The sequence below is a fragment of the Amblyraja radiata genome, chromosome 17, assembly GCF_010909765.2.
Source record: "Amblyraja radiata isolate CabotCenter1 chromosome 17, sAmbRad1.1.pri, whole genome shotgun sequence".
Lineage (NCBI taxonomy): Eukaryota > Metazoa > Chordata > Chondrichthyes > Rajiformes > Rajidae > Amblyraja > Amblyraja radiata.
Genome location: NC_045972.1, coordinates 29,243 through 54,725, shown reverse-complemented (window position 1 = coordinate 54,725; position 25,483 = coordinate 29,243). Strand labels below are relative to the sequence as shown.

Here is a 25,483-nt window from a genome sequence, read left to right as displayed (position 1 = left end):
TGGGAGAAATCAGCAGGTATCTGACTCACAACAACTGCTCCCTCTTGCCCTTTAAACTGTACCTTTATTATATAAACAAAAAGCACTGTACCTTTATCCCACTGTACCCTTAGCCCACTGTACCCTTAGCCCACTGTACCCTTAGCCCACTGTACCCTTAGCCCACTGTACCCTTAGCCCACTGTACCCTTAGCCCACTGTACCTTTACTAAAGCACTGTACCTTTAACCAGAAAGCACAAATGCTAACCTGAGGTTGCACCCAATCAGCTGCTTCCTCTAGTCTGCTTCCACCAATCAGCGGCTTCCCCCAGAAACCCTCCCTATGGAGTGTGGAACGTTACGGGATTTGGTAAGCCCTGACCCTCCTCCGCTGTCTCCAACGGTCCTGGGCCTCTGTGAAAACAAGCCCCGTGCCCGATTTAAGTACTCACCGCCCTGACCCTCCTCCACTGTCTCCAACGGTCCTGGGCCTCTGTGAAAACAAGCCCCGTGCCCGATTTAAGTACTCACCGCCCTGACCCTCCTCCACTGTCTCCAACGGTCCTGGGCCTCTGTGAAAACAAGCCCCGTGCCCGATTTAAGTACTCACCGCCCTGACCCTCCTCCACTGTCTCCAACGGTCCTGGGCCTCTGTGAAAACAAGCCCCGTGCCCGATTTAAGTACTCACCGCCCTGACCCTCCTCCACTGTCTCCAACGGTCCTGGGCCTCTGTGAAAACAAGCCCCGTGCCCGATTTAAGTACTCACCGCCCTGACCCTCCTCCACTGTCTCCAACGGTCCTGGGCCTCTGTGAAAACAAGCCCCGTGCCCGATTTAAGTACTCACCGCCCTGACCCTCCTCCACTGTCTCCAACGGTCCTGGGCCTCTGTGAAAACAAGCCCCGTGCCCGATTTAAGTACTCACCGCCCTGACCCTCCTCCGCTGTCTCCAACGGTCCTGGGCCTCTGTGAAAACAAGCCCCGTGCCCGATTTAAGTACTCACCGCCCTGACCCTCCTCCACTGTCTCCAACGGTCCTGGGCCTCTGTGAAAACAAGCCCCGTGCCCGATTTAAGTACTCACCGCCCTGACCCTCCTCCACTGTCTCCAACGGTCCTGGGCCTCTGTGAAAACAAGCCCCGTGCCCGATTTAAGTACTCACCGCCCTGACCCTCCTCCACTGTCTCCAACGGTCCTGGGCCTCTGTGAAAACAAGCCCCGTGCCCGATTTAAGTACTCACCGCCCTGACCCTCCTCCACTGTCTCCAACGGTCCTGGGCCTCTTTTTTATCCTCCTCCTCCTCCTGCGAGAATACAGGTATCTTTCCTACTCCTTCCCTTAATGGTATTAAAGACAACATCCTCACTGTTCCTTCTGTCGCTGCCTTTTCCCCTTGCTTCTAATGAGTTCCCCTTTTGGTGTCCCGCCACATGGACCACCGCTATCCTTTCTGGCAAATGTAATGCTTCCAGCACCTTCTCAATTAATTGCTCATGTGCCAACTCCTTTCCTCTTGCTGTAATCACCCCCCTTTCTTTCCATATTCTCCCAAACGTGTGCACTACTCCAAATGCATATTTGGAGTCGGTGTACACCGTTCCTTCCTTCCCCTCCAACAATTCTAACGCCCGTATTAAGGCATACAATTCACATGACTGAGCCGACCAACTACCTGGCAACCTGCCCGCCTCCACTCCTTCAAATCCTTCTCCTTCTATTATGGCATACCCACTATATCTTTTTCCATTTATACAGCGGGAAGAACCGTCTATAAACCACCTTTCTCCCTCTACCAGAGGCTGCTCCTCCAAATCCTCCCTGCTCTTGGTCTGTAGTTCTATAACTTCGCTACAGTAGTGTTCTGGTCTCTGCCCTTCCTGCTCGTCGTCCGCCGAGTATAAAAACTGGGAAGGGTTTAAATTCTTATCGGTCAGAATGGTCAAATCGTCTTTTTCCATAAGTATCACTTCGTACTTTAGGATCCTGGAGTCAGTCAACCACCGGTTGGACTTCTGAGTTAGTATTCTCCGGACCGTGTGGGAAGTAGATACTACCAGGTCACCTCCAAATGTCAATGTTCTTCTTTCTTCCACTAATATTGCTGTTGCTGCGACCGCTTGAATACATACAGGCCACCCTCGTGATACCGGATCCAAGAGTTTAGAAAGGAATGCGACTGGCTGTCGCTTCCCTCCACTCTTTTGTGTCAGTACCCCCAACGCAATTCCATTCTCCGCATTAACAAAGAGATGGAATGGTTGATCGATGGACGGGAGGGTCAGTACCGGTGCGGTGATCAGGCTATTCTTTATTTCTCCACATCTCTGTTCGTCCTCAGAATCCCATTGTACTTTATCAGTCTCCTCACACAATTTATCATACAAGAACTTGACTTGTCGGGTGTAATTGTCTATCCATAATCTACAGTATCCAATTAACCCGAGAAACTTCCTGATATCCTTTTTGTTCCTTGGCATCGGCAGCCCGGTGATCCCAGCTATTCTTTTGGGGTTTATTCTCCTTTTCCCGTCACTAATCAGGTGTCCTAGATATTTAACCTCCTGTTCTACAAATTGTAGTTTATTTTTGGACACTCTCAATCCCTTTTCCCCTAAAAGGCTTAAGAGGGTTATGGTTGCATCCCTTACTGGCTCTTCTTCTCCGCCTGAGAGTAACAAATCATCTACGTACTGCAATAATTGTGTCCCATAGGTCCTGGGAACATCCTCTAATACTTGTTCTAATATTTGCCCGAACAGGTTCGGGGATTCAGTAAATCCCTGAGGGAGCACAGTCCATCGATACTGTTGCTTCCTCAGTGTGTCTGGGTTTTCCCACTCGAATGCAAAGAGGTCTCTACTTTCCTCAGCCAGGGGGCAGCCCCAAAAGGCGTATTTCAGATCTACCACACTGAACCACCTGTGGTTAGGGGGTATACGTCCCATTATGGTATAAGGATTTGGGACTACCGGGTGTCGAGCCCTAACTACCCTATTCAATTCTCTTAGGTCCTGGACCAGTCGTAACGTTCCGTCAGTCTTTCTTACAGGGAGTATTGGCGTGTTGTAGGGGGACATACAACTCTCCAATACTCCATCCTTCAGTAAGTTTTCTATAATTGGCTGCAGCCCTTTCCTTCCTTCCATTGAAATCGGATACTGTCTTACTTGTACTACTTCACTTCCTTCTCGCAAGGCTATCCTCAGAAGTGGTATTCTTAGCCCTCCACTATTTCCCTCTCTTGCCCACACCTGTGGGACTATTCTTTCTTCATCTTCGGTCGTCAATTTATATAGTTGTACTATAAAGACTTTTCATTTCTTTTTTAAAGCTCCGCACCTCCGAACTTGTGAGGGGCACATTCACATATCCCAGTCCGCCCACATTCCCTCCTAAAGGAACTTCTCTTAGGGGTTTCATCTGGTATGTCCTCCTTGATACTTGTTTTGGCACCAAGTTTTTTGATTTGGTCACTCGATAATTGTCAGAAAGAGGAGCGTCTTCACTCGGGCCCTGGTAGGATGCAGGGTTCGATTCCCCCTCCCCAGCCTTCTCCTCAATGTCCCCGTCCCCCTCCTCTTCTTTGAAAGTTTGGGGTCCCTGGTTCTCGCCCCCCCCCACGGGAGGAGCAGATGCCCCGACCACGGGGGTTCCTTGGGTTGGTACGGAGGACGGGATGATTTGCACAGGCAGCCCCTGCGCCAATGATGGTTGCTGCTGTGGGTCCATATATGGGTAGGCGCCATAGGTGACCGTCATCAGGATGACCATGGTGAGGTTCATCCTTCTTTTCTTCTGTTTTTAGTGGGTACATCCCATTGTAGGGTACCCAACACTGGGCGTAATCTATTTCTATCTGATTTATCGGTTCTTTCTCATTTACGAATATTTTCAAGGCCTGTTTTACCCAATCCTCATTGGATCCCAACCTTGGCCACCACACTGAACTCCCTTTTATGGGTTCCTTTGGCCATTCAAAGTAACAATACTTTATCATGACTTTCTTACTTTTACCCTGAGTCCCCCCCTCACCCCATCCGTGCAACATCCGCCCCAATGAACTATCAGGCGGAATGTGCGGCTTTTCACCAGTTTGAGCCTTTTTCCCCGGGCCCTTACTTTGCCCGTTCCGGTTACCCATCCCTGTCAGACCTTTTCCCGTCCAACAGAACCCAATCGCCCGAGTAATACTTAATAGTCAATATTCTTACCCGAGTCCTGTGCACAGGAATTGCTCGATTGATTGATCCCTTTCACCGGATTCCCTCTTGTTTCCAGAGTCTCTTGTCCGAATATCACTCGCTCAAACCGCTGACGGCAAGCATGGAGATCAGAGACTGCTGAAATCAGCAAGGTGCACCTTCCCTTCCTTTCGTGCCTCCGTCAAGCGGCCGGAGTGGCGATCGCGGACGAGCCCCCAACTTGTGAGATATATTGTTTGTGCTCACAATCACTACTCGGAGACTAAATCGTGGAAACAAGAAATGCTTTATTTGCGGGTCTGCAGAATCGGGTGCCTCTCCAAGTTGAGACACACCGAGCAAATGAAAAACGTCTATTTTTATACAATTCAGTATACAGTCTTTATTGATCGGACGCCTCCCCTTCTGACCCCTTCCAATCAGGGTACCGAGGTTCACAGTCTTCCAACCCTCCCCTCCGTGTGTCATCAATCATTCCCTCTCCTCCCACATCATACATCGCATGTACATTTAAATTAGGTTCTTTGTCATGAGGGGCGTAAAGTTATTATTCATTTAACTTATTAAGCATGCGCAGTAGCTGTTGGCCTAACCTACTTAATTGCCTTTGACCTAAAGAATAGCTTCTGTGTTGTCAGCTACATTCCTTACCTCATCTTGTTATTCTACAATGTTATCAACAGCTCTGAAGGTCTGACTGTTTGTTCGAATCACAAGGTTGGTGATTCCAACTTCTTGGCCCATCACAAGGTCGGTGACTCAAATCACTCGGCCCCTCACAATGATGGTGGTTTAATCATCTTATCCCTCACACCATCCATCTTTCTGAGCTCACACTGATTGAAGGAGCCCATGCTGTTTCGCCTACCTCTAATAGTTAAAACACTTGATCTTGGCAATTGGTTCCTAAACGATTTCAGGTCGTTGGCTTCAATGGTGGTTTTCCTCAATCCAGTGGGTGGCTTTCCCAGACTGTTAAGTAGTAAATTTTTTCTGCTCTGCAGTGGAACTCTACATTTCGCTCTTATCTCACGAATCTCTTTAGCTGCGGTAGGTGCTGCATTCTTCAAATTCCTGGAAGAAAACTCATGTTGCAGCATGGCGTTATGTAGATAGCGAGGATCTCATTGTAGTCAATCTGGCAATGATCATTTATTAGCAAGGATTGGGAATATGAGGTGCTGCTCCAAGATGCCGTGCAATTAAATGGAACTATGACGGTATTGGATCATAATGCAACATTTGAAAAGTCAAAGCATGAAGACTTTCTTGGTCATGATGGCTAAGCGACTGCCTCGATGAGTTGCAAGTTGGCTCTATCCACAACCACAGAGCTTCAAGCGGCTGAAATCATGGCAGGGAAAGACTGTAAAGATGCTACGTTTGATACATCAAAGCAAGACTATGATTTGGGAAATGAACCCAACAATGCCATTTGCTTGTTGCCTCCATCTATTGGAGATAAAGTGGAATTAAATGGTACCATAACTCTGGAACATAAAAATGCAACGTTTGATACTTCAAAGCATGAGAGTAATTTGGGTAATGACTGCAGCAAGACCACTCCCTTGTTGCCTCCATCTGCAGGTGAAAAAGTGCAATTAAATGAAACCATGATTGTGGACCAAAAAAATGCGACGCTTGATGTATGGCAGCTTGAGAGCTGCATTGGAGGTAATGTCAGTGACATCACTGCCTCGTCACACTGCAGGCTTACAAGTCAAGTGGTGCAGTTAAACGGAACCATGACTGCGGCCAATTCTGAGATTGAGAGATTTGAGTCATCAAAGGATGGTATCGGCTTGGAAGTGAAAAAAACGGGCAAAACTACCAACTTGTCCAGTTGTACGCCGTCTCTATCTTCAAGAGACTTGGATGGTCTCGTACCACTGAGCAAATGTGAGGGTAGTACTTTAATTTCTGCAGCAGAGCTGCGGGGAATCCAGTCTAACATGTGACAGTAGTACCTCAAACAATACAAATACTGCGGGAAATTTGGGAAAAGATGATGCGGACTTGTTCTGTAAAATGTGAAGGCAACCAAGACAATGCTGGAAACATCAACAGTTCCAGAGGACCTCTAGACCTGGTCAAAAATCCACATTTGAGAAATTCCATGCACAATGAGGAACTTGATGCAGTGAATTCAGAATGGGCTCCAGGCTGCATGTCGACCCCAAATATTGCAGTGAAGTATAGTTTTATAGAAAATCCACCATTTGACTACTCCTTCCAGACCTCGTCCTCCACCCTTCAGGATGACACCCATGTTGCAGTTGGTGATTGTTCAGATAAACAAGCTCCCAAGGGTGACTCAAGTTCAGGATCTAACAAGAACAAACCTAAGTCTTCCAGTGGCAAAGCCATAAATGCACCACTACCTGATAATCAGTTGCGAGAATCCAAAGCAGTAATTGCAGGTTCCTCCAAACCTTTTTCCAACCTTCCTATAACCAGAAGGAAAATGACAACCCTAGGAGCGACGTCTGTGGAATATAAATGTAGTGGTGAAAAGAAGTCGATGCCTTTGTCTACTGGAAACTCTAGACCAAGTTGTTCTTCGATGGGTAGAGGAGGAAGGCCTCCGCTACAACCACCTAACCTTTCGAAGAAGTCCCTTCCAAAGCCTCGTCTAGTCCCAGGAAGGCCAAGTAGTGTTGTAGGGACAGGGCAAAGGTCACCCAGCAACCAACTTCCATCAAGCAAGACTACAGTCAACACCAAAGTAAGTTGTTTTTTTTAAAACTATAGTCTTTTCATGCCTTTCAGTAATTCTAGATTAGTCTCTTCATACTGCAGCAGGTTTTGGAGGCAATAAGTACAACACTCAATGCCAACTTGTATAGTAATCTGAGCAAGGGTAGATAGTTATGAGACAGACATAAAATACTGTAGTAACACAGTGAGCCAGGCAGCATCTCTGGAGGGAAAGAATGGGTGACGTTTCAGGTCGAGGCCCATTAGATCAGTCTGAAGAAGGGTCTTGACCCAGGCCTCAGTGATGTGTTTTGAGTAGTGGGTGGAAGAAGGAATAAAGTTCTCCAACTAAACATCTCGACTAAAGTCAATGATTTTGTTTAGAACTTGTGTTTAAAAATCATCCTTTGGAAAATATTCAAAAGGCCAGGCAATGTCTGAAGAAAGGGTTTGTATTTCAGATTGATCATTTAACAGAGGCTTAAGAGCAACTGTTTATCACTAAATGCTACCTGGTATCTTCTGTTTGTTTTATCTGCACCATCACATTATTCTGCACCAATACTGACACTGAATTTTAATTCTAATCATTTTAGGCCATTTTAAGCACAAGGCCACATACCCAATGTATTGAAAAGGTGTTTAGATAATAGGTGCAGGAGTAGGCCATTCAGCCCTTCAAGCCAGCACTGCCATTCAATGTGATCATGGCTGATCATCCACAATTAGTACCCCGATCCTACCTTCTCCCCATATCCCCTGACTCCGCTATCTTCAAGAGCCCTATCTAGCTCTCTATTGAAAGTATCCAGAGAACCTGCCTTCACTGCCCTCTGAGGCGGAGGTTTAGTTTAGTATAGAGATGCAGCGTGCCATTTGGCCCACTAGGTCCAGCAGACCAGTGAGCCCCGTTCACACTAGCATAATCCTTCACACTAGGGGCAATTTACAATCTTTTCAAATCGAAGCCAATTAACCTACAAATATGTACATCTTTGTGGGAAGATGGGAAGGAACTGGAGCACCCAGAAAAACCCCACGCAGTCACAGGGAGAACTTACAAATTCCATACAGGCAGCACCCGTTGTTAGGATTGAACCAGGGCCTCTGGCGCTGTAAAACAGCGACTTGACAGCTGCGCCACTGTGCTTACTGCCATTTGGATAGTTCTGTATGCCTTTTCATAGAGCAATATTTATAATGGAGAAATCTTTATTTTTTGCAAATACTGTTCTCTTTCAGATACCTGTGAAAACAGAGACTAAAGTTATCAGCAAAATACCTGGAATTAAGAAACAATCGCCACATGCAACTTCAGTGGAACCTACCCAGGAACCAAACAAATCAGAATCTGAACTGGCTCAACTCTTCGTTGTGGGTAAATAGTGTGCTGTAAATGTAGAGGCATTTTTGCTTAAATTTTAATATACAAGTAAACTATAAATCTGGTGCTTGGGAAATTTTAAGTAAACATTATTAATGTAGAGGTAAATGCTGATCTGTAGATGATCTTTATTTTGGTGCTTTTAAAGATTTTAATTTAGATGGCTTGGAAAAGTTATGCAGTCCTGGGCAGATCTTGTTTTTAGAGTTGAATTTCAACTTGGTTGAATGACATTGAAATCCAATTCAACAATATAGACCAAGTAATAGTCCTTGGATAGACACAAAAAGCTGGGATTGAAGTCTGAAGAAGGGTCTCGACCCGAAATGTCACCCATTCCTTCTCTCCAGAGATGCTGCCTGTCCCGTTGAGTTACTCCAGCTTTTTGTCTACCTTTAGTTTAAACCAACATCTGCAGTTCCTTCCTACGCAAGTAATAGTCATTGATTAAGTAATATGATTGCCAGAGTACAAGTGATTCATTATTGGTGTTGGTCATTATGTAAACAATTGGAGCTTGTTTGGGCCATCCGGAAAGATTGGCAAGGGTCCTCCTTAATCAATCCCAAATCTTTCAAATAACCATGGTCTCCATTATTGAATCGTTCTATCAAATTGGGCATCTTGGTCAGCAGAGGCAAATGGGGCCACAGGGCCTGTTTCCGTGCTGTATGACTCTGACTCTAATTGATTGCCATCTACACCAAGTTCCAAGTAGTACCATTTGAATTAAGTCCTAAACTTATAGTTTAAATCCAGTTTGCATTTTTAAAGTAACTTTCCCCCTTGTACATTAATTCATTGCCACAGAAGGTTGTGGAGGCCAAGTCATGATGCTTGATTAGTATGGGCAATGGGGTTATGGGGAGAAGGCAGGAGGATGGGGTTGAGAGGAAAAGGTAGATCAGCCATGATTGGAAGGAGGAGTAGACCTGATGGGCTGAATGGCCTAATTTTGCTCCTATAACTTATGAATTTATGATTTTTTCTAAGCCTACATTAAATGCCTCCCCCGTGGACTTGCAGATTCACTTTCTACCCCTCCGTCAAGTCTGGCATTATTTTGAGGGGACGATGGTGGATGGGAGTGAGTGGGGTAAAACAAGCTTTGTCCTGTTTCTGAAGCGGCTTCAGTGGGTGAACATGTTCCTTATTTCTTTAACATGAATCAAAGGGCGGCATGGTGGCACAGCGGTGAAGTTGCTGCCTTACTGCACCAGAGAACCGTGTTCGAGCCTGTGCAGAGTTTGTACTTTCTCCCTTTGACCTGCGTGTTTTTGCCAAGACTTTGTTTCCTCCCACACTCCAAAGATGTGCAGGTTTGTAGGTTAATTGGCTTGGTATAAATGTATGTTGTCCCTGGTGTAGGATAGTGTTAATGCACAGGGATCGTTGTCGGCGCGGACTCGGTGGGCCAAAGGCCGGTTTCCGCGCTGTATCTCTAAACTAAAAGTGCTTATGGTTTTCCTCCTGGCTTGTACACTGTAACAACTACAGGATAAAAACGGACGGCTTACTTTGGTAACCAGCCTTTAAAATTCTCATGCTAATCTGACCACTTTGTATTAAAATTTCAATATTCATAGAGCTTCATTAGAGTTTCACCTGGTGAATGAGCTGCAAACATTTTAATTGACAGTTATGATACAGTTGGTAGCAATCTGAATGATAAGAGTCTGGATTATTTTCCCAAAGTAGAAATTTGAGCACTATCCAGACAAGACATTGTTTAGTCTTCCAAGAGAGATGTTGAACAGAGCCCCTGATTTCCCTCAATTAGCCACAAGAGAATCCACAATGTTATTAAGTAGACCACTTAGTTTTTCTGCATTTTCGTCACTATTTATCCCTCAGTTAATATTTAAATTATCTGGCCATTTGCCCATTGCTGTTTGTAGGAGCTTGCTGTTCATAGTTTAGTAATGTTACAGTAGTGAGTGCCTGCTAAAATACTTCATTAGTTGCACAGCACATTTGAGACCTCACAAATGGGACGCTGGAAAGCACTCGCCTATCTGTGAAGCCTGGTTTTTTTTAAGCATGAACAATTTCTATTCCTTGGAACCTGATGGCAATAATTTGGAACAGTCGGTGGGTCAAGCAGCATCTGTGGAGCCAACAGGTGCAAGTTGACATTTTGGGTCAAGACCCTGCTTTAGAACTGAGGGAGCAGGAAATATTGTCAACATCTAGCTATACGTGGGGTAGGATGTAGGCTGGTAGATGAGGGGTGGAACCAGATGATGGGGAATGACGGGTGTGGGAAACAGATGGAAATGATGAACAAAGGGACAAGGAATGTAAGTGGAATATTGAGTTTGAATGGGAGTGTCTGATGCTTGAACAGTTATCAGTTGTCTCTTTGGTCTTCATTGAGCCGGTTCTTGTTTTAATTCCACAAATGGTGTTAAAACATCTACATCGGATGGAAATATATATATATTTTTCCTCTCATTAATGTGTTCTGTTTCCCTCTATCTTCTACTGAAAATAAACATTTTTAGAATAAAGGTTTGCCATATAATTTGTATACCATTTTGTAGCATTTTTACTTAGCAAGTCCAAAATGCTAATGTTTTAAGCTTTGCTTCACTAGATCTTTAAGCGTGGTACGTTGCCAGCTAGGCAACATGGAGTCCATGGCTAATGGCCATTGGAAAATTAGTTGTGATCTGCCATTCGGCCCATCGAGCCAGCACCGCAATTCAATGTGATCATGGCTGATCATCCACAATCAGTACCCCGTTCCTGCCTTCTCCCCATATCCGCTGGCTCCGTTATCTTTAAGAGCTCTATCTAGCTCTCTTCAAAGTATCCAGAGAACTGGCCTCCACTGCCCTCTGAGGCAGAGAATTCCACAGACTCACAGCTCTCTGTGTGAAAAAGTGTTTCCTCATCTCTGTTCTAAATGGCTTACACCTTATTCTTAAACTGTGGCCCCTGGTTCTGGACTTGCCCAACATCTAGAATATGTTTCCTGCCTCTAGTGTGTCCAGATAAGATAAGTTTCAATAAGTTGCTTCTCATCCTTCTAAACTCCAGACCATACAAGCGCAGCAGCTCCATTCTCTCAGCATATGACAGTCCCGCCATCCTGGGAATTAACCTTGTGAACCTACGCGGCACTCCCTCAATAGCAAGAATGTCCTTCCTCAAATTGGGAGACCAAAACTGCACACAATACTCTAGGTGTGGTCTCACTAGGGCCATGTACAACTGCAGAAGGACCTCTTTGCTCTTATCCTCAACTCCTCTTGTTATAAAGGCCAACATGCCATTCGCTTTCTTCACTGTCTGCTGTACCTGCATGCTTACTTTCATTGATTGATGAATGCGGACCCCCATATCCCATTGTGCTTCCCCTTTTCCCACTTGACACCATTTAGATAATAATCTGCCTCCCTGTTTTTGCTACCAAAGCGGATAACCTCACATTTATCCACATTAAACTGCATTCGCCATGCTTCTGCCCACTAACCCAGCCTGTGTCACCCTGCAACCTTGTTTGTTAGCACCTCCAGTTTAAATTCCATTTGGAATATTTTGGAGGACCAAGAAGACCAAGAACCAAGAACCACTGGGTCTAAAGCCTTGAAGTAAAGATAGACAAAAAGCTGGAGTAATTCAGTAGGACAGGCAGCATCTCTGGAGAGAGGGAATGGGTGACGTTTTGGGTCAAGACCCTTCTTCAGACCAGTTGGGGATAAGGAAAATGAGATCTAGATGATGGTGTGGAGAGATAAAGAACAATGAATGAAAGATACGCAAAAAAGTAACGATGATGAAGGAAACAGGCCATTGTTAGTTGCTTTTTGGGTGAAATCGAGAAGCCGGTTCTTTGAAATCTTTGAAGTAATAGCATAATGTTTCCAGGTTAGGGTGGTATGTGACCAACACAAGTCAATGTATTTCCACTTGTCTGGTAGAGGTCGTGGGTTTGGATGTACAAGTTGGTTAACTAGAATGCATTTTACAGATGGGAATGGTTTAACCTGTTCAGTGCCACCGCCGAGTAAATTTGAGTCATGGCCAATAATGAAAAAAAAGTTGGCAGTGAACAAGTTAAGAGAGGTCATCATCCCGGAAGATGTAGAGTAATCCACCCTGATGATGTGTCTGGTAGGTAGGTGATGGGCCGGGCACAGGGAAACTGTTACTTGCTGCAATTAGTCTTTTAAATAATCTTCATGAATAATGGAAATAACATGACCATATTGCCCCCAATGAGTAATGCCAGATTTCAGCATCCTATTTTCAATTCCACAATTTAATGTAACTTCTGCAAATGTCTGCAGTTCAAAACTGTTTAGTTTAGGGATACAGTATGGAAACGGGGCCCTTCGGCTCACAGATTCCATGTGGACCGTAATTCACACAAACTAGTTCTTTTATCCCACTCTCACATCCACTCTGTATGCCCGGGGGCAATTTATTCAGGCCAATTAACCTGCAAACCCACACATCTTTGGGATGTAGGAGGAAACCAGAGCATGTCGAGGAAATCCATGGTCACGGAGAACGTGCAAACTCCACACAAACAGCACCCAAGGTATGAATTGAACCTGGGTCTATGGAGCTGGGAAGCAGCAGCTCTCAGATTTACCCACCCATTTGGCTGCTCATGACATATTTTTACTTTTCATTTTGATTTTGTTAAATCATTTAAAATTGGGTCCTGAATATCTTGTAATACTTATTTTACCTTCATTGAACACGTTTTGTAACTCCAAATTCACAAAGTTGATTTGATGGGGTTTCTAAATATATACTGGCAGTTCTCTGCATCCCAGTTGCTTTGAAGAAGGACCTGGATTAAAGATCTGTTTTCAGGGTCTCTATTTGCTTTCGGTATTTATCACTGTTTCTGACTTTAAATATTCCTGTGTTCATCTGTTCTACCTTCACTTTGTAGAAAATAACCTGCTGATGATCCAGTTGCAATCCTGTGTGTTTGTAATATGGACACATGAAAGTTTATGCACATACTTTTCACATAGGAACTCTTCACAAATGCTTGATTCAATCCTGTTCTGGTCTTGCCTTCTATTATATATTATTGTTGCCCCCCCTCTTATTATTTTTGAGTTATCAGGTTTGGTTGCATGCTATCTCTAAGTAAGTGCCTTGCACCATCTGGTGTTGTTGTTTGGTATTGCATCTCGATCAGAAGTCAAACTGTGATTTGCTTTGGCATTTCATTTCTGCTGGTTGATGGTAGCATCCAACAAATGGTTATTTGAAACTAACCAGAGATAGACACGAAAAGCTGGAGTGGCTCGGCGGGTCAGGCAGCATCGCTGGAGGAAAGGAATAGGTGCTGTTTTGGGTCGAGACCCTTCAGACACTAACCACCCTGGTAACTCTAGCCTTGATGTGAAAATGTCTGAAGTGACAATGCAAAATGCACAGATTCCATTTTATGCAGTGGATCAAAGTGGGGTGAATCAGATATCCAGGTGTTTGACCCAAACCTCATCTGCTTGAAGGACATCTGACCTCTGAAAGGAAGGTGGAATAAAATATTTAATAAATGTTAAGAATTGTTTTAATGTTTTAAATTTTTGCTATTTTGCTTTTAATGCTCAGTTATTGAAGGCTAAGAACGGAGTTTTGGGTGAACATGGTAGAGGATCAGGCTTGGGCATCATGGAGCAGTGGTTAGTGCTGCTTCTTCAACTCAGCCTTGGCCTCGGACTCAGCCTTGGCCTCGAGTGCTGTCTGTGTGGAGTCTGCATGTCCTCCTGACCATTTGGGTTCACCCCCAAGTGTGCTGAGACATCCTAAGGACATGCTGGTCTGTAGGTTCCTGTAAATTTCCCTACGTTAGATAGGTGTGAGTAGGGATGAGTTGTTGGGCATATGTGAGAAAAGATTACTAGGAATTTGAGAGGGATTGATGGGCCTGAGCTACTATAGACTAAATGGGCTGAATGGCATTGTGAGAAATATAGAATGATATTTCTTAAATGGCAAAGCAGGGCTTGATTTAGTTCTGCTGCTCTTGACTTTAAGGCTCTCCCCCTTTTTTGTTTATTTATTTACTTATTAGAAGTAAGTACAATACAGTGGTACCTTTTTTCAGGTGCCAAATATATGTTGGCATGTTACATTCTATGTACAGCTTCATTTAATTTTTTTTAATGTGAAAGAGAAAAAGAGAGTAGGCAATAGAGAGTAGAAAAAACAGATGATGTGTAGTGTGTGAGAAAAAAACCCGAAAAGAGAGAGTGAGGGAGAGAATTAAAAAAAGAAGAAAGAGAGAGAGAGAGAGAGAGAGAGAGAGAGAGAGTAGAAAATAAGGGTAAGGAGATAAGTATTTATATTTTACTTCGGAGTCACGTGAGTGACTACGTGAAGACCCCGCCAGCACGCGTGTGTGCCATTGCGTCTCACGCAGTGCAACAGCGACGGGCGGGGGTGGAGCGCTCCCGCGGGAAAAATTCAAAAGGACCTACACAGATAAGGAAAATCTGAAGTTGTATTCTTCCCCTTGCTGTGCTTTATGTTACAGCACGTTGGACAAGGGGGGGAAAAACCGGACCTGGACCACAGGCTGCCGCGGGGAACAAGGCAGTTCCCGGCAGCCGACAGCCACGAGCTACCAGCGGCTCCAGGACCGCAGGCTGCCGCGGGGAACAAGGCAGTTCCCGGCAGCCGACAACCAGAGACGTCCAGCGGCTCCATTACCGCGGGGAACAAGGCAGGTCCCGGCAGCCGACAACTCTAAACGTCCGGCGGCTCCAGGACCGCAGGCTGCGGGGAACCGGGAAGGTTCCGGCAGCCGACAGCCATTGGCAACCAGCGGCTCCAGGACCGCAGGCTGCGGGGAAATAGGGAAAGTTCCGGCAGCCGACAGCCGGGTACGACCAGCGCAGGCTGAGCCCAGCACCGCGAGCTGTATACCTGGAAACAACACAGCGGGCTGCAGGCAGGCAGGAGTCGGTATGGCCGATAGACTCGGGGTGTCCGGCCAGAAGGACGCACTGCCTAAGGGCGGTGAAAGTGACCGTTGGCGTGGTTACTAAGGTCCACTTACTGACTCCAAGCTGAATCCAGCGCCATGAGTCGTACAATACAAAGCAGCGCAGCAGGCTGGAGGCAAAGCCCAGCAGAATTCAGCCCAGCCGATCATACTCATCTGAGTCCGGCCAAAGTGGCGCGCTGCACGAGTGCAGCAGAGGTCCGCCCGTGACTTGCTCCGGGAGATGGAGCAAGCTCACTATGGGAGTCTTCGCACTCCCACAACAGCACCTTATCGAGGGCTGTAAAATAATGCATCTCCCTCGATAGAGGAATGCGTTGTGGACCAGGGCTGGGCTGGTCTGGAAGAAGGGGACGTGGCTGAAGAAAACGACAGTGTGCAGGAGGTGCAGAATCCTAAGGAGCTACTGGGCGTGATCAACAAAATTACGGATCAACGAAAAGTAGCATTACAGGCCAGGCTGACGGCCAGCATCGACTACCTGTATTTCCATCTTCTGCAGGAACAGGCAACAAAATTACGCAGAAGTATAGGCCTCCTGTGAACTTTACTTCGTTTTAAAAATGCCTGCAGCAAACAATGCGATCTGGGGGTACAGTGGGACTGGCACAAAAACCCAGGAGGTCAAACTACAGAATATTTCAAAACTTCTGACAGCGGGCATATCATTGGTTGCTCGCCCAGACGATGGTACAGAGAAAAGCTCGACGAAGAGATTAAAGCCATCGGGCTCATAACAGCGTCATCAGCAACGATAGCACCCCTATGCATCCACCAGCAGGTATCAACACCAGGACGCTGGGGCCACGCAGCACCACGAGGTCCTTTTAGGCCAAGGCCCAGAGCGACCCTCATGAAAAACGCGCCAACACCGCACTCCGGTGCCTCTTCCACAGAAGAGGCATAAATTGAAGAAAGGGACGTACCACCGGCAACCAGGTAAGTAGGTGGATCTGGTTCCTTCCAGAACAGATTCAGATTCAGATTCAGATTCAATTTTAATTGTCATTGTCAGTGTACAGTACAGAGACAACGAAATGCATTTAGCATCTCCCTGGAAGAGCGACATAGCAAATGATTTGAATAAATAATAATAAGTGATAATAAGTGTCCGGGGGGTGGGGGGGGGGGGGCGATTGGCAGTCACCGATGTACGTTGTTGAGTAGAATGACAGCCGCCGGGAAGAAGCTGTTCCTGGACCTGCTGGTTCGGCAACGGAGAGACCTGTAGCGCCTCCCGGATGGTAGGAGGGTAAACAGTCCATGGTTGGGGTGAGAGCAGTCCTTGGCGATGCTGAGCGCCCTCCGCAGACAACGCTTGCTTTGGACAGACTCAATGGATGGGAGCGAGGAACCGGTATGCGTTGGGCAATTTTCACCACCCTCTGCAATGCCTTCGGAGACGGAGCAGTTGCCATACCATACTGTGATGCAGTTGGTAAGGATGCTCTCGATGGTGCAGCGGTAGAAGTTCACCAGGATCTGAGGAGACAGATGGACCTTCTTCAGTCTCCTCAGGAAGAAGAGACGCTGGTGAGCCTTCTTGATCAGAGTTGAGGTATTGTGGGTCCAAGAGAGGTCATCGGAGATGTTGACTCCCAGGAACCTGAAGCTAGAAACACGTTCCACCTCCGTCCCGTTAATGTGGATGGGGGTGTGCGTGCCGCCCCTGGACTTCCTGAAGTCTACAATGAGCTCCTTGGTCTTCTTGGAGTTAAGGGCCAGGTTATTGTCAGCGCACCATGCTGCTAAGTGCTGGACCTCCTCCCTGTAGGCCGACTCATCGTTGTTGCTGATGAGGCCAATCACCGTTGTATCATCTGCATACTTGATGATGGTGTTAGTACCATGTACAGGTGTGCAGTCATAGGTGAAGAGGGAGTAGAGGAGGGGGCTCAGCACACAGCCCTGTGGAACGCCGGTGTTCAGGGTGAGGGTTGACGAGGTGTGCTTGTCTAACCTAACAGACTGGGGTCTGTTGGTTAGAAAGTGCAGTATCCAGTTGCAGAGGGAGGGGTCGATGCCCAGGTTACCGAGTTTGGTGATCAGTTTTGATGGTATAATGGTGTTGAATGCTGAGCTGTAATCGATGAACAGCATTCTTACGTAAGTGTCTCTGTTGTCGAGGTGGGAGAGGGCGGAGTGAAGTGCCGTTGAGATGGCATCCTCCGTACTCCTGTTCTTGCGGTAGGCAAACTGATAGGGATCCAGTGTGGGGGGTAGGCAGCTTTTGAGGTGTGCCAGGACCAGCCTCTCGAAGCACTTGGTGATGATGGGGGTAAGTGCAACTTCGCGGAAGTCGTTGAGGCTTGCCGCAGTGGAGTGTTTTGGCACTGGCACGATGGAACACAAAGGTGTACGACCTGTACTAACGGGGGAATATTACGCTTGTTTTGGGAGACATGGAGGGATCATTGTCGATACCTAAAATTTAACTGGATGGGGCAACAATGGCAGGACATAGCATTGCCTAATGGTCTAACTTCAGCCCCAAGACTTTTCACCAAGATATTAAAACGGGCCTTGACAATATTAGAAACAAAAACATATTGTCATGACATATCTTGATGATATATCATTTGTGGGGGAAAAACCCTGGATCCAAACATAGGGCGTAACTCTGGGGTCATCTCCATCCAGATAAATCTAAGTCGACGGCATCCACAACTGGACTTTCTGGGATTTACAATTAACATTATCCATATGTCTGTAACATTGCCAAAGAGTAATGCAGACTTGGATAAACCTACAAAATAATTAATTACTAAAAACACTGGTGTTGGGTGCGTTTTATGGGCTAGAAGCCTACTGCTAACAATGCACCATCTGCATGTCCACCTACGAATTGATAATATCACAGTGGTGGCATATATTAATCATATAGGAGAAAAGATCGATACCACGTGTCAATCTGGCCAATATATTTGGCTATGGTGTGTTAACATACATATTTGGCTATCAGCAAACTTACCTACCAGGCAAGCTCAATACTGAGCCACACACCAGGTCGTGAAAATTCAATGACAGCATCGAATGGCTGTTGGACCACAAAAAAAGTTGTTGATATTACCAAAAGAGGGACAGCAGATATCGATCCATTTGCATCTAGACCCAATCACCAGTTACCAACATATGCCGCTTCTGAACCACACTTGGGGCAGCAGCAATGGACGTTACGCACTTTATGCGGAATAATTGTTTACAATGTTTTTCCCTCCTGCCTCATCAGTCGGATCCTAAGCAAAAACACATATGGACTCAACATCAAGTGTCTTGAAAGTACCTGATTGGCCTCCACAGCCATGGATCCCTGTGGTCTCGGACATAGTCTCTGAACCATAGTCCACCAGGATAGGCATATGGATGAGAAGGGAATGGAGGATTATGGTATGAGTGCAGGCAGGTGGGACTAAGGGAAAAAGGTTGTTCGGCACGGACTTGTAGGGCCGAGATGGCCTGTTTCGGTGCTGTAATTGTTATATTATTATATGGTTATATGCTAGATCCGGGCTGGCGAACAGGACCATGAGCATGATCACGGCAGCCTATCAAGCATCAACAAGGGCTGGTGTAGCGTATAATACAGCTACAACCACCAACGTCCTGGGAATTCCTATCCAGCCTTCATGTAGATGAAGGACTGAGCTGCAGTACTATAATTATGCAGGAGTGCCCTGTCAGCTTGCTGGTGGCAGGCGCCACGACAACTCTCCATGGGATCTCACCCTCTAGTTGTCAAACTTATGAGGATTATTTTCAACACCAACCCTCCTAGAGGGAAGTACTCCCAGATCTAGGACGTCAGTGTTGTACTAACATTGCTAGGGGCACCAGCAATGTCCCTTGGGGGGGGGGGGGGAACTGACATTTAAAAACAGTATGCTGATAGTACTGGGATATATGATGGCATCTCCAGAATAGATAGCTTCGCATATTAGAGCTTGTTAAACAAGATAGACCATGATCATCAGGACAAAATTTGGAATTCCAGATATACCCAACTGACACCCGACTATGTGTAATGACACACCTTCTATTATACCTTAAAACTACTAAAACTTAAGAGGAAGTAAATTAGCACTATGGGCAGCCATAAACAGTCTAATGGCCGGGTATCAGCACTAACCATCGCTAGATGGCTCAGACAGGCTTGGGGGCTGCTGGGGTGGATACTGACATCTTAAGTTTCTATCCACAAGGGCAACAGCAACACCGGCAGCTAGAGACAAGGAAGTGCCTATGGACCATATCCTGGCTACAGCAGGATAGTCGAGAGAAAGACCATCCAATTCTTTATAATAAGCCAATAACCAAACCTGTGGTATTGCAGAATCAAGTTTGAATTCTTCAATATATTTAGCCCTAGGGAGGATTATTTTGTTAAAATAAATTGTTATTGCCTGAATTGGATGCATGTCTGAATACAATAACATACTTCCTCACTTGAATGACTTCGGCAGTGAGTGAAACATGGACTGTTCCACGGCTTGAAATCACAGAGCTTTAAAATCTTCACGTAGTCACTCACATGACTCCGAAGTAAAATAGTAAGATTAAACGAGAACTTACCAGTTTGAAGTTTGATCTTTATTTTATGAGGAGTTACGATGAGGGATTACGTGCCCTCCGCTCCAGCCCTCAATTATAAAGGTCAACTGGTATCTTAGTTCTCCTTGTCTTTACTATGTTTACTTCAATTACTATTTTCTGTGATTACACACCGCTGCTTTGAAGAATGTTGCGCACGCGTGCTGGCGGGGTCTTCACGTAATCCCTCATCGTAACTCCTCATAAAATAAAGATCAAACTTCAAACTGGTAAGTTCTCGTTTAATCTTACTATTCTTGACCATCTTTCACCCAGACCTGAAACAGTTGTTTTTTACGATTTTGTTGCACCATATGCTTCCAAGAAGTCAATAAATGGAGACCAACATTAAGAATTGGTCTGGTTTATCTGTTAGGAGGAATCGCATTTCTTCAAGATGTGCTGTGTCCAACATATTTATAATCCACATTATAAGGCTATCCCTTTTTTAACCACTTATTTTACACAAAGGTACGGCTGGTCCTTCAAGCACCAGAAAGAATGTCCACACACTTCATGCTTTGGCCTCCAACAATGTTATCACTGGCATAAAGCGGCCAGGCAGTACAATGGAGCAGAAGAGGCAATGCCCATCTCCAAAGAGACCCAAGGCCGTGGGTATGTTTTAAACCAAACCAATACAAAATTATTTAATATCTACATTGTTTGCTTTGTGGTATGGTTGTGGGTTGTAACAAAAAATGTTTGGTAATGGTTAATATTTGAGCTATTGTATCACATACTAAGTGGATATGTTGCTGTTGCATGCTGAGATCTAGTCAATGGGGCAAATGTCTATAACAATCATATTGTCTGATTTGAGTATGGTATTGATTTAGGCTTTAGAGATACAGCATGGAAACAAGCCCTTTGGGCCACTGAGTCCATGCCAAACTGCGATCCCTGCACATTAACACTATCCTGCACACACTGGGGACAATTAAAGGGCCTGTACCGCTTTCACGACCTAATTCACAACCTTTTTTTACACGTGAACATTTTTCATCATGCTAGAAAAAACGACCCGACCTACTTGTTGCCACAAGTACCTATGACTAGCATCATGGCCTGCTATGACCTACCTACGACCATACTGCGAGTACGAGTCAAGGGCAAACTTTTTTTGAAGTAATGCATTACTCGTCTGAAAAAGCCACTTTGGTTGTGCACAAGCGGAGGTTTTGAGGCATTCTTTTATTTTACATGCTTGCTGTCAAATTCTAGCCTAATGAAAGATTGTCTTTCTTCAGTTAAATGACTTGTTGGGTAAAGAAAATATTGTTGTTAATCATAGCCATAGTTTTACAGCATGGAAATAAGGCCTTCAGTCAAACTTGCCCACACCAACCAACAGCTACACTAGTCCCACCCACCTGCGTTTGGCCCATATCCCCCCTAAGCCTATCCTATCCATGTACCTGTCTAAATGTTTCTTAAATTACCTCCTCTGGCAGCGCGTTGCATGCACCCACCACTCAATAGACAATAGGTGCAGGAGTAGGCCATTCAGCCCTTCAAGCCAGCACCGCCATTCAATGTGATCATGGCTGATCATCTACAACCCTGTTCATGCCTTCTCCCCATATCCCCTGACTCCGTTATCTTCAAGAGCTCTATCTAGCTCGCTCTTGAAAGTATCCAGAGAACCGGCCTCCACTAAGGCAGAGAATTCCCCAGACCCACAACTCTGTGTGAAAGTGTTTCCTCATCTCTGTTCTAAATTGCTTAAACTGTGGCCTCTGGTTCTGGATCCCCAACATCGGAACCATGTTTCCTGCATCTAGCGTGTCCAAACCCGTAATAATCTTAAGTTTCAATAAGTTCTGTTCTCATCGTTCTAAATTCTGCTCCATTCTCTCAGCATATGACGGTCCAGCCATCCAGGGAATTAACCTTGTGAACCTACGCTGCACTCCCTCAATAGCAAGAATGTCTTTCCACAAATTTGGAGACCAAAACTGCACACAATGGTGTGGTCTTACTAGGGCCCTATACAAATGCAGAAGGACTTCTTTGCTCCTATACTCAACTCCTCTTGTTACCGGAAGTGGCGGCGCTGGGAACGGCTGCGGCTCGCCTGCAGTCCGTTTGTCTATACTTTTTTGTGTTGTTCTTTTTCGTTTTGTGTAGTTACGTTTTTGGTTTTTAAGTTGTGTTTATGTGGGGGGGGGGGGGTTGAAACGGGGCTTGCTGTCTCTCCCTTCGGGGGAATATGACTTTTTGTCGTATCCCCCTTCTCTGCCTCCGTCTGTGCTGAGGCCTAATGTCGGAGCTGGCGACCTCGAGACTCCGGAGGCAGCCTGTCAGGACGTGCCCTGGGCTCGCTGCCGTGAGGGCGGCCCAGCTTGGGGCTGGAACTGTGCTCTCGTGAGGACGGCCTGGCGAGGGGCTGAGACTCTCCCGTGAGGGGCTGTGGCGCTCCCGTCGGAGTGGCCTAGCCCGAGGGAGGAGCGGCACTCCCGTCGGAGTGGCCTAGCCCGAGGGAGGAACGGCTCTCCTGTCAGAGTGGCCCAGTCCGAGGGAGGAACGGTACTCACGTGAGGGCGATCCGGCTCGGGGCTGGAACGGTGCTCCGGTGGCTGGGACGGCATTCTGGCGGCGGTGACCTGTGTCCTGGGTTCAGCCGCGGGCCAGCGGCTGCGTATGCTGGACTGGAGGGCGGCAGCTTCGACCACCCCCGGGCCGCGGTGTTTGAACCGGCCCGTTTGCGGGGTTCGGTGAGCCGCGGGACTGTTTGTGCCATCGCCCGGTGGGGTATCGCCTCAGCGCAGAGGGAGAAGAGGAGGGAAGAGACAGTAACCCTAAGATTTTTGCCTCCACCACAGTGAGGAGGTGCTTGGAGGATACACTGTGGTGGATGTTAATTTGTGTTTATTGTTGTTTTTTATGTATGATTGTATGTATGACTGCAGGCACGAAATTTCGTTCAGACCGTAAGGTCTGAATGACAATACAATACAATACAATTCAATTTATTGTCATTTGGACCCCTTGAGGTCCAAACGAATTGCCGTTTCTGCAGCCATACATTACAAACAAATAGACCCAAGACACAACATATTTTACATAAACATCCATCACATTGCTGTGATGGAAGGCCAAAAAAACGTTTCTCTCCACTGCACTCCCCCCCCCGATGTCAGAGTCAAAGTAAAAGCCCCGGCGGGCGATGGCGATTGTCCCGTGGCCATTTAAGCCACGCCGGGTGATGCAAGGCCGCACACCGGGTTCTTGATGTTAGAGCCCCCGGCGTGCGCTCGCAAACTCCCGCGGCCATTCCAAGCCGCGCGGGGCGGTGATGTAGGCCCCGCTCCAGGAGCTCTTCAACCCCGCAACTCGGGCGGGAGAAGTCGCCGTTGCAGGAGCCCTGAAAAGCGGCCTCCCTCCAGGGACCCGCGGGCTCCCGGTGCCGTCCGCCAAACCCGCAGTTGCAGCCACCGAATTTCCGGGGGTCGGGCCGCAGCAGCGTCCACCACAGCTCCACCCGCTCTGGACTCGGCCAGCTCCGCGACGGTGAGGTGAGTAGTCGGCACCAGAGCCCCCGGTCTTCCTGTTGGAGGCCGCTCCTCGTTGCAGCCCCAACGACAACGGAGACCCGACAAAGAAAAGGTCGGGTCTCCCGTGCAGGGAGAGATTTAAAAGTTACCCCCAACCCCCCCCCCCACACCACCCCCACCCCCCCACACACATACCCCAACAAAAAATAACAAAAACTACATTAAAACATAGACATAAAATAATAAAAACGCAGACGGACTGCAGAGGCCGCTGCAGACGAGAGTCGCGCCGCCTACCGGAAGGTATTGAATTCAATTCAATTCAATTCAATTCAATTATGAAAGCCAACATGCCATTTGCTTTCTTCACTGCCTGCTGTACCTGCATGCTTACTTTCAGTGACTGATGAACTAGGATCCCCCAGATCCTGTTGCACTTCCCCTTTTCTCAACTTGACACCATTTAGATAATAATCTGCCTTCCTGTTTTTGCTACTAAAGTGGATAATCTTTGACATCACCAATGTCAGGCTAACTGGTCTATAATTCACTGTTTTCTCTCCTGCCTATCTTAAAAAGTTGGATAACATTACCTACCCTCCAACCCACAGGAACTGATCCTGAATCTATAGACCATTTGAAAATGATCACCAATGCGTCCACGATTTCTAGAGCCACTTCCTTAAGTACCCTGAGTTGTAGACCATCAGGCCCTAAGGATTTATCAGCCTTCAGTCCCATCAGAAAACCCATTTCTTGCCTAATGTGGATTTCCTTCAGTTCCTCCGTCACCCCAGAACCCCTGGCCACTACTATATCAGGAAGATTGTTTGTGTCCTCCTTAGCGAAGACTGATCCAAAGTACCTGTTCAATGCATCTGCTATTTTAATGCTCCACTGAAAGTTGTTGCTGTTCTTTGGGAGGGGTTGCTGGTGCCTGCTGAGCCTCATCAATGGGTTACACGTTTATGCTGATCAAACTGGTGATGAGAAAATGTGAAGCAAAACATTTTGCCCCTATCACAGTTGCGAAGTTTTCGGAAGGAGAGCAGTCATACTTTGTGGCATTAATTCGTAGGATGTGGAAAGAGAATTGTCCAACTTGAAAGAAAGCTTCAGCTGTTTTGAGCAGGGCTCCCTTTTTTCCATTCCAGCACAATTTCACAGGAAAATCAAAGAACTCGAGGAGAAGGTCGCTGTCAGAGCTAGAAAATGCTGCACTTCGTCAGAGAGTGTCCCAACATTGGCCTTGAAGATTCCAATGTTTAACACCATGTCTGATGCCAACACAGCGCTGCTTAAGTGATGATGTCCACAACTGTGTTTCCATATTAATGCACTGCTAGTACATTTTGCCTAAGATTTAAATTGTTGCATGTATCGCCCACATCACATTGTTGCTTAGCATCTCAAAACGTTATATCGGTATTTGTTAAGCAACTTCATTCATGCATATCTTGCCTGGAGAACCTCAGGAACTATTTCAGTCATGAAACATTAGTCTTAAGTGGCAGGAAGCAAGACACTTCCAACATATTAAAATAATCTTTTGGATGGTTAATAGTGGTGTGCATTAATATCCTACTTGTTTTGAATTAACTTTACCCATAATACGCACCTGTGAATGATTCTCGGAATTATCAGCTAACTACTACTTTAGTTTTCAACCATAACCTGGTTCTCCAAACCTGCAGTGTTGGTTAACGTAATATATTCACATGGAAAGCCTTAATGTGCAATCTGTCTGCCTATTGTCTGTGGTAGTTGTGTATGTGAATGTCCAACTAAGGACTCGCTGCAGTCAGATTAATGTTGCAACCTGCAAATGCCTCGATTTAACTTGTTTCCTGTGTCTGGTTTTTAAATGTTTACATTATTTATGCACGGTGGGTTTAAAAAACTTATAAACAAATAAAAATATATGAATCACTAATCAACTCGTTTGTGAAGGTAACTTGCTTCATTTTTTGGGCATGATTTGTCAGTCCATCACTTTGGTAACAGATGGCAGGTGAGTGAGTGAGTTGAGCTTTGGCATTTTCATTGACTGAAAGGTAAAGAAAGTAAAGAAACTGGGTCATTGGCTCATCGAGTCTACGCTGTCCATTGATCACCCGTTAACACTAATTCTCTTATCAAAGTCAAAAGTCA

The 25,483-nt window shown here is 46.1% G+C and overlaps 1 protein-coding gene across 2 annotated transcripts; it reads left to right on the top strand.

The window, feature by feature from the left end:
- Positions 1-5,451: 5,451 nt before the first annotated feature.
- On the top strand, positions 5,452-25,259 carry LOC116982391. 2 transcript variants are annotated; one of them, XR_004414449.1, is made up of 4 exons: positions 5,452-6,910; positions 8,125-8,253; positions 20,307-20,453; positions 24,487-25,259. XR_004414449.1 is itself a non-coding variant. In XM_033035594.1 (4 exons), the coding sequence occupies exons 1-4, from the start codon at positions 6,191-6,193 to the stop codon at positions 24,636-24,638; spliced, it is 1,155 nt and encodes a 384-aa protein (XP_032891485.1). In that variant the 5' UTR covers positions 5,454-6,190; the 3' UTR covers positions 24,639-25,259. The 2 variants fall into 2 exon arrangements, 1 of the variants encoding a protein (XP_032891485.1); XM_033035594.1 differs by having other exon boundaries at positions 5,454-6,910; positions 8,125-8,260.
- The last annotated feature ends 224 nt before the right edge of the window (positions 25,260-25,483 follow it).

Excerpts from the sequence above, each read along its gene's own strand:
- LOC116982391 (XM_033035594.1), top strand. The coding sequence starts at position 6,191 with ATGATGCGGACTTGTTCTGTAAAATGTGAAGGCAACCAAGACAATGCT. Across the intron at positions 6,911-8,124 it reads AGACTACAGTCAACACCAAA|ATACCTGTGAAAACAGAGAC; the intron begins GTAAGTTGTTTT and ends GTTCTCTTTCAG. Across the intron at positions 20,454-24,486 it reads AAAGAGACCCAAGGCCGTGG|CACAATTTCACAGGAAAATC; the intron begins GTATGTTTTAAA and ends TTTCCATTCCAG.